Source organism: Limulus polyphemus, unplaced genomic scaffold (assembly GCF_000517525.1).
Source record: "Limulus polyphemus unplaced genomic scaffold, Limulus_polyphemus-2.1.2 Scaffold583, whole genome shotgun sequence".
NCBI classification, from domain to species: Eukaryota; Metazoa; Arthropoda; class Merostomata; order Xiphosura; family Limulidae; genus Limulus; species Limulus polyphemus.
Genome location: NW_013666193.1, coordinates 86613 through 96824, shown reverse-complemented (window position 1 = coordinate 96824; position 10212 = coordinate 86613). Strand labels below are relative to the sequence as shown.

At 32.3% G+C, this 10212-nt stretch overlaps 1 protein-coding gene across 1 annotated transcript; it reads left to right on the top strand.

Annotated features, from left to right (window-relative positions):
* Positions 1–3360: 3360 nt before the first annotated feature.
* Positions 3361–8801, top strand: LOC106459258 (apolipoprotein D-like). The gene is made up of 4 exons (XM_022385714.1): positions 3361–3492; positions 4451–4581; positions 6891–6976; positions 8470–8801. The coding sequence occupies exons 1-4, from the start codon at positions 3361–3363 to the stop codon at positions 8799–8801; spliced, it is 681 nt and encodes a 226-aa protein (XP_022241422.1).
* The last annotated feature ends 1411 nt before the right edge of the window (positions 8802–10212 follow it).

Here is a 10212-nt window from a genome sequence, read left to right as displayed (position 1 = left end):
AAAGCATTTAATCAAACAAAGCTTTATTTGAAATTAGATAGTGTTTGAGCTTGTCTTGTTCTTTGAGACTGAAATCGTGCACCATGTTGCTCCTTTGTTTCTTGCTCTCTGTAAGTTATTTGTCGTAATTTTTGTGCTTGAAGTCTGGTTCAGAAGTTTCTTGTTGTTTATATCTAGTTTGCCTTGAAGATTCTGACTAAACTCTGGCTTTGTGCTGTTCAACAGTTTTATGCTGTCTTTGAGTAGCCTGCCTTTCAGCTTGAGCTCGAAATCTAACTTTACATTGTTCCAAAGTCTCTTCCTGTATTAGAGCAGCTTGTGCTTGAAGTCTTTGATTGCGTTCTTCTTCTGTTTCAGCTGCTCTTTATGCTTGCATTTTTTTAGCGGCAGAAGATTTTCCACAGAAAGGGCGTTTCTTGGGTGGCATAATCACCTCTATCACTAAACAATAATTTGCAATTCACAAAGTTACTAAATCACTTAGCACTATTTAAGTAAAAGTGTTTTTGGAAATACTGAATTGACAGCAAGATGATCTGAGTGTTTCCCGCCATAACGCTTTCTATGTGCAGAACGTGCTTATGTTTGTATGTTTATTACAAAAAAATTATTATAAAAATTGACGCAATAATCATTAATTGACAATTTCGTCATTAAATACTACACCAAATACAAAATAAATAACACCATTAAATTTCTTGTACGTATATGTGAAACCAATCTTTGCTGAGGTGAGGAGTCTGAAAAATGTGAGAGAAATTATGTTTTCATGATGTTACAATAAGTAACTAAGTAACAAATTGAAATATTCAAAACAGTATATCAAGGCGAGTTGTGATTTATTAAAAACATGAAGTAGTGAAGTACCATACAACATCACCACAGTAGATATACTGTTATTTATTTAAAACATGAATTAGTAAAATACCATACAACATCACCACAGTAGATATACTGTTATTTATTAAAAACATGAAGTAGTAAAATACCATACGTCATCACCACAGTAGTAAAATAACATACAACATCACATAATCACCACAGTAGAATACCTGGCTTGTGGGTCTTGGAACTTCCATTGACTTGTAGATCTTGTTACTTCTACACCCTCCTCCACCCTAATTAAAACAGACTGCCATAAAACATTTCTGACGTGTTTGTATATAACGTTTTAAATTGTTCCAATGATTCGAGAAAGTAGTAAAGAGATTATTTTACTCACATATTTCTAACTGATCCGGTTTGACTCTGTATTCCTACCACTTATCATTGCAGGAATTTAATAACTTTAGAGAAAACATTTCACACAGAACAAAAATGTCATAAAGTAAGTTTTATGTAACAGAAGAAAAACAGAGTGTAAATTATTCTATGGAAAAAGTGTTCAGTTATCAAGATTTTCTTGGGTAAAATAAAAACCATGACGTATGTTTATTAAAAATGTCAAAATGGGATGATAAAAGTTACTTGTGTGGTATAAATTGACCCCCTCATAACATTTATGGGTGTTTTATTTGACATTATATTCGAAAAAAGGTATACATAGAAACATAATGTGAAACATTACTTTTCACCGATAGCTGTGAACTGTATTTTGTTATCTAGCCTGCAGTCAACATTTTAACAATTTATAGTACAAGTAGTTAATTCTAAGTTTAGAAAATTGTTTAGGAAATTACCACAATATTGGTTGTTCACACGTGCTTTACAAGGGCATTATTGAATTACTCGTAAGCGCCATCTACTAAACACTTAACAATGTAGAGCTGGTTCCACTAGCAGAACAACACTTGTATATTTTTAGTATAAAAAAGTGGTTGAACTACATCAATTCATAGACGCTTCCTCATTCTTTTAGTTTAGGTCAGAAGATGAACTTGTCAAGTTTTAGAACCCTGTGAAGGTACACATAGAAGAACTACACGTTGTGCTATGCCCAAATGAGGCTTTTCACAAGGATACAGTTCATTGTGTTTTATTTTTCTTCTTCTTTTTCTTAGCATGTCTGCATGACATAAGTTAAATGATGCAATAGAATAACAAGAAAGAAAGAATCGAAGTTATATGAACCAGAAAAATTTAATGAGTTTGGTTACTGTACAGGAGTTGAATATATGTTCATTATTCAGCAGTTCATTTGTCAACAACTAAAAGATAATGCGATTAATTTAGTTAATAAAGTTTCCGTGCTCAAGATATCATAAAAAGCAGAACCAATCTAAATTTTCTAAAACCTTTTGTTTAAATGGGCTAGAGCATAATCTAATAGTTAACTTATCAGACTTGGGGATTTGAGGGTTTCTCGCTGGAAATGTGGTACTACGAAACACACTTCTCACGTTTAGCTGTGAGTGCGTTATAGGAGTGATAACACCGGCCTGCGAATGTAAATTTTATAAAAGTTGTTTTGATTTTAATAACGGATTTTTCACAATTCAGCTACGCAGATTTCGAAAACGATATTCATTTTTTGTAAGGACTTTTTACAAATAGGGAAGAAAAGAAAAACTTACTTAGATCAAATTATTATTTCGTTTACCACAATGAACATTTTTTATTATTATGTTTGTTATGTGTAGGTTCTAGAACGATCAATAAGACACTCACGTCGCGATTGGTCTAGAGAAATCTATAGCTAGTGGTTGTCAACATTTTAAGCATAATAAAATTTGACCGATTTTCAATGAAAATGATTCACTTATGCAAAAGTACATATGACGTTTTGTGAAAAATCTGTTTGATTGTGCTATATACAGTATACAGCTCGTACAAATTCTGCGGAAGATTAAGCTGCAGTCAAAGTGTTAAAGACATTTATGCTTGAACCTATAGAATTTTCTTACCTGATTTTCAAGCCTATTGAAATAAAATTCTTGATTAAATTTAAAACTTGTTCCTAAGAGCTGGTTTTAATTTTATCTGTAAAAGAAAATTTAATATCAAAAACTTTTCCGCATAGAAACAGTATGTATACTTCAAGATCCCTGTGAGAAGAGCCGAAACATAGATTTTATGGACACTCGTGTATAACAAGGTGAAATAACAAAAGCTATCAAGATGCCGTTAATTCTGATCTAAATTAATATAAAGTATGGCAGAAAATTCAAGACTTTACACCCAGAAACAGAGGCAGACCGAACAAGGCGAATGTCACCTCGCTTTCGTTACTTCCGCTCTTAGATTATGGGTGATATCTTCGTATTTGCCTGCCTATTGGACTATGATTAACCAATCAGCAGTCTTCAAATATTAGGCATTATAAAACAAGGGGAAATGAGTTTTACTCATATGTCATCGCTTAGTTGATGAAAGTAGTAGAACCAACTTTGCTCGTTCATTGACCTTGGCCGCTCTCTCAAGATGAACGGGGTTCGACTAGTCTTTGTTGTTTTTCTTTATGTTTCAGCCTCTCTTCATATAGTATGTGGACGTGTATTCAAACTAGGATCTTGTCCTAACGTAGAAGTTCAGGAAAATTTTAATCTGAACAAGGTAAAAATATTTTGATTATTAATTTTTTGTTCCTTGGAAAATTCTCTAAGTTATCTTTTGTTTTACACGTAATGCTTGTAAAATCTCATGTCAAAAACTTTTTATGCTTTGATAGGAGTTTTTGTACAGAAAATATATGAATTATTCTAGAAATATTAAATACCTAACTATGGCACAACAAACTAATTTCTTTAGAAGTTTCAATTAATTTAAAAACCAATTTATTTGATTGATTTTAAACAAAGTACGTTTTAAATCGATTGTTCTACAGAAATAAAGGTGCGTCAATATAGTTAATGCAATATCGTACCATTGATTAAGAAACAGGATCCTCCGTGTGTTTGCCATTTTCATATTCGAACTTAAGTTCAACGTGACTGCGAGACTGTCTGAGTCTCAAGGTAGAAGTTAACCTCCACCTTGTTTGATCTAATTTAAACTTTGAAATTTGGAAGAAAACATGTGAGGTCAGTGTTGTGGTGCGACGTGAAGGTCAACTCTAGCCATGTGAGGTCATTGCTCTTGCCTTGTTTGTTGTGACGGGTCATGTTGCTGTTCGATGGGGATCATATAATGTCATTGTTCATGCCAAGTCAATGTGGTATGCGGGCTATCTTCAATTACATAAAGTCATAATTTTTGCCATGATAAGTGTAACTGCTATGTGGTTATACAATTTAGAATTCCAAACTGTTTAAATGACCTTTTTTGTTCTGTAGAACCAGTATATGTGACCTATATCGTTCAGAACCTTGTATAACTAGAATACAAAGTTTACTGCGATCTATCTCAGTATTTTCTGTATTTCTCTCAGGCTTTCAACCAGAGGCATATTTTCGGTGACGTATCATAGGTTTTAATATACTTATGTATGTAATCTTTTCACATGTCATATGTTGTTTTTTAAATGTTAGTCTTCCTTATTATACACTTAAATTTTGAGTGTCGTTTCCTCTAGTTTATTGGACAATGGTACGTCATTCAGAGATTTCAGTCATCCAGCCAATGCCTGACCCAGAACATAACCGTGGAAGACGGAGATTACTACCTGTCTGAGAATGGACAATTACTCAGTAGTGACTTGCTCGGGTAATATATTTAAAGTCATACACATTTTTTCAATTGCTACTTTTCCTGCTAGTTTGTCTTCGGCTTTTTTTAAACTGGATGGGGGAGGGGACAATGAGACACAGAATAGGGCTAAGTCTAAAATAAATCAAATTAGATTAATGGATAGCATTAGCTTGAGAGGCAGTGACATTTCAGGGGGGCCCATTTCTATAAACTCTGAGAAACGTGTTTCAAATTTGGAAGTAAGAAGTTTATTTTAAAAATAACATAAATGAAAAATAAGGAAGTAATGCGTATAAAAAACTAGATTAATGAACAGCGTTGGCTTGAGAGGAAATGAAATTTCAGGGGGCCCAGCCCCCTGGTCCTCCGCTAGAGCCGACCTTGTTTCTTTAATTTACTCTCTATAAACGTGTTTCAAGTTTGAGCAACGAACATAATTTTCATCGAAGCATGACGTTTATTTTGAAAATAACATAAATGTAAAATAAGGAAACTAATGCGTAAAGAAGTGAAACAAATACTCATTTCTCTTACAGTAATTATCGCTCAAACTAGTAATATAACTTATTGTTATTGATATATTAACAATCACGAGTGCAAAAAGATGGCATATCTGTTTTTGAAAAATCTGGCTCCGTAACAGTATTGAGAAAGTATATAACTTTTGAAACATATTTCACTTAAACACTGTTATAATTATATTAGTTTTTGAAGAGTTTTCACGCAATTGAAATAAGAATACCTGTACACCGAAGATCTTGAGACTTTCAAGGTTGGTTGATAATTTAAAAATTGCCTTTGTATGTCAAGTAGAGAAGGTTACTTTGTAGGCATAATTTCTATATATCTCCTTGTAGCTCTTTTACAGTATAAACTCGCAGTCTAGTCAAGTAATTATTTACAGTACTATTACAATAAACCTTCACATTTCCTTTCCTTTTGAGGAAAGCTTGTGTGTTGGTTATATAAAAAATAAAATAAAAAGGTTTTAGTAGAATGACTTCTGAAACCACGCTAGTCTTAAAAATGTTCAGTTAAAACTGGGAAGTACCAGGCAGAAAACTTATCATGAACTTCTGAGCGAACGGAATTACTTACATCGGTTAGAACTAAAAATCAACCTATTAATTAATAGATAGTGTAATATACCGGTCTAACTAAAAGGACGCAATGTCACAAAGCGAACACATAATGCTTTGAATCCTCACTATTATCGATATTTTTGGTTATAATACGTAGTGTGAACTTATAAATATCCATAATAAAAGCCAGGAGAGAAAAGACTAGTGCATAATAAGAGCCGGAAGTGGATCCTTATAGTCCAGAATAAAAAAAATTAATGATTTCAATTTGTTCTGTGTAACTGAGTGTTTGAGCTTTTGCACCTTTTTTTTTGTCATGTTTGGAAGAAGACGTCCTCACCATCATCGAAAAGCAGAAATATTTGTGCCACAGCAAAGAAATTTTCTAAAAATTTATTAAGAAGATTTCATTTAAATATATACATCTACACCACTTTTCACTTATTTGTTGATTTTTTTTAAATCCAGTTTTACAACTGATAACACCTCAAAGCTTCATGACTCTTAATTTCAGTTTCATCACTAATAATATCTCAAAACTTCGTGACTCTTAATAGAGAAAATGTCACCATAAGCTGATAGTGAAGGATAGTTCCAGTAAGCCTTGGAAGTAAGTGATTAACGCGTGAAAGAGATGCAGTAAGGAACATTCTCTCTTTTCAAGCTATTAATCTATTCGTACTTCTCTCACAACAGAAAACTCTTTTTATGAAAGAGAAAAAAAAATTTTGTTGATCAATTAAATTTTCTAAAAAAATCAGTCAACATTGCAGTATAAAAACCATCTTCAAAAATTATTTAACACTTAAAAAGTAAAAAGAAATGGTGGTAAGAGCTGAATTAAAAAAAGACGTCATTCAAACCTAAACCTTAGTAAAATTGGGGACTGTTTTTGATATGTTATTCATACCAGTCTCATTAGTTTATTTAAGACACCGCGTTCTAATTATATACGTTACGTACACATACTAGTAATTTAAAGGATGGTTTTATGGTAAAAATGATATGCGAGGCATTATTCAGGCTTAACCATGTTCAGACTGGTGACGATGTTTTGTATATTTGTTTACAATTTATATTCTGTAATTTGTAAGCATAAAACAGTTTGTAATATATTTTACGAATCCAATATACATATTCAAAACTTACCAGGTTTCTGATCCTCAAAAAAATACTACTATCTTTTGATATATAAATTAATACTAACGAATCTTTTTTTCTTCACCTTTCTCTGACTGATAGAATAAATCAAGTATCCACACACGAAGGGAAGCTCCTTGTACCTAAGAAAGACTCTCCATCAAAGATGGTGGTGGATTTTCCTCTGAGTAAGTTATTAATCTGAAAGAAAGTTATAATTGTGGCTTAAGTTTGAAATAGCAAAGAAATAACTACGATGGTATCCAGCTCATTCATATTAGATTGTTTTTTAACTATTGATAATCATGCTATTTGTAGTTATTTGAATTAGAGTTATGTTTTGAATAACTGTTATAAATAGCATTTGTAAAGTTAAAACGAAAAACAAGCCATAGAACCACCTTGTCCATCAAAGAATGTTTTTATCTTAAAATAACGAACTTCATAGAAACTTGATCAACCTCCGCCTTTATGTACTACTGATGTTTCATCTAAGCAACGTAACAGCTAAGATAAAGATTGAGAAAAATTTCATTTTCTGGTTAAAGAAACTACAAAAAGCGATTCTTATGAAATTATCACTTATAAATTCCGCAAATCGCGATTTTCTTTTCTTTCTAGATATTTCTTAATGACCAACCACCCAACTTTTTAAGCACCAATTTTTCACATTTGTTTATAGATCGAGGCTGTTAAAACTGTTTAAAACTGCATTCCAGTTTTTTTTTTCCCTTTGAATTAAATCTAGCATTTTGTTTTTGTTTAATTTTCTGGTATCTCAAAGTTGTGTAAAATATAACAATACCTCGGTGGCAAAATTGAGTTTATGATGCTAGAATTAGAGGTTTAGTTCGCGCGATGGACTAGCGCAGATAGCCCATTATGCAGTTTTGTCCTAAAACAAACATAAGATATCAAACCTATTAGCGCATATTTGACAACAAAACCTACCTGCGAGTTCAATCTATCTGTAAAGCTGAACAACCTTAATTAAACATCAGGTGACATCCCCTGTTCTTGAGAATATGTGTTGATGCAGGCCTCTTTTGTCCCCCGGTGGCTCGGCGGTAAGTCAGAGGACTTAAAACGCTAAAAAATCAGGTTTCGATATCCGCGATGATTAGAAAACAGATGCTTCATTGTGTAACTATGCGTTACAATAAATACCAGTGGGCTTCCTTACCTAGTGACAATTTGGATTGTACGGAAAATATACATTTATCTACGTATACATGATGATCTGAAGCTGTTTCACTCCTAAATACACTTGGTTCTTTGTTAACTGACACTGAGGTCTGTTGTAAATTAGTTACTTTTTATTTTGTAGTATGAACACTTTAATATTCCGTCGCGCTTGACATCGTCGAGCGTATGTTGCAAGTAACTGATGAAAAAGGAAACTTGACCCAACAGGATAACAGATATGTTCCAACAGCTTGCAAAGGCTAATACAGCCTAGCTTAGATTGCTTGACTCTATTAGCAGTAAGTTCTGCAGAGGCTTAATTGTCATCTTAGTGTCCAAATTCAAAAGGTGCTATTATTTTCACTTAAAAAGCTTGAGTACACTTTTCAATTGTGTAAAAAAGTGGTAAATACGTGGTGGTGAGTCAAAACAAACCGATTTAAAACTTATTACGCTCCTCTTTCATTAAAATAGAATTGTAATGTATACATACCAGCCTTTATAACGAAATCTTTTATGACAAATATTTCAGATCCGTTTGGTAAAGTAAATTACTGGGTTATGATGACAGATTATGATAATTATGCCGCAATTTGGTCTTGTCGGAGAATGCTGCTTGGACACCTCCAAAATGCAGAAATTCTGAGTCGTAGCCCAACACTGGACAAGCTCATTATAAACAAGATCCGTGGCCGTTTTGAGAACTATGGGATCGACGAACATAACTTCAGCGTCATAGACCAGAAAGACTGTCGAGACAAGAAGAAGAGAAACGGGGTTGGAATATCTTTGTTCCTGGATAATATCTTCGGAAGACTCAGGATCTGAAAAAAAAAGACAGAATGGTTTGACTGTTAAGTTATTTTCAACCTTCAACGCTTTGGCTTTACAGTTACTGATGTTTGGAGTAGAACGTGGGTTATACAAACCAAGAAAAGTTCTGTGTCTTAACGTGAGTGATTGTTTGACATCCAGCTTTGAAAGCTTTTCATGAAACTTGTGTAAAACTGGATAACTGTGTAAGTTGAAGATGTATAACCAAGAGAACGATAATTTTTTGTTTGGCTGCTTTATGAGCTAGGTCATTTATCTTATAAAATACTTAAACATATAGCCTATCATTCAAGTATTGGAGTGTGGCAAAGCACTTACAAATAGCTTTGAATCTTTGGTCAAGCTCACATTAGTTTCAAGCTATCGGTTTAATGTAATAATAATAACAAAAACATTCTTGAGTAAAAGCATCAGAAGGAAGACTTTAAGCATTAAAGTATCAGTTTCGTACAGCGAACTCAGTACTAAGTATTGAAATATTTGACATTGCCCATGGTTATCAACACCATTCCATGTTCATGACATATATTTTATGAAATGGTAATTTTTGATAAAACATAGTAAAATATAAAAAATACAATTTTCTATTATCAACCGTGTCAATATAAATTTCCAAAGAAATAAATAAAACAATTATAAAATTGGAACTATTGCTTCTTTTAACTTTGCATTGTGATATTACATTCCACTTTCTAGCCCAATTAGGCTTCACTGATTTAGTATTATACATAATTTTATCATTTATTAGTTTAAAAAAAAGAGAAGAGATTTTAAACAATTTTTTTTTGTAATTTTGTTTTGCTTGATATGTATGCTTTGTTGTCAGCTGTGGTTTCCAATTAACGACTATGTGTTATTTAAGATAATAAAATGTTTCTGTGCGAGTTAAACTTGTACTTAGGTAAAAATAACAGGTGTGTGTGTGTGTTTATATATATATTATCATTAATTTCTGATAGATCAGAAATGAAAATTAACCCAGTAATGAATATGGTAACTTTAACATGTCGTTCATTTGATTTTTTTTAATATTTTGCAGTTAAAATGTTAAAAGAAATCAAACAAAAAAGTTTGCATGTGTCAGATTCAAACAACTAGCCAACACTGTTTATAAAAATAAAAGAAAACTATAATGTGGAACATGAAAATCTCAATAAGCCTTATGATTATTCAGAAACACATAAACACAGTGCATATGCTATAATTTTCCTCCTTATATCAATAGAATTTCAATTCAGAAAACATTATATGCCCGTTTCTTCCACACAATAAAAGAATGAAAATGACGATTTAAGTTATAAAATGAAATTAACAATACATTTCCAGTATTTCCGTTAAAAGCATTAAAGATAACGCTTGATTATATAAATGAACTTATGGTCTGATAGATGAAAAAGAACAATAA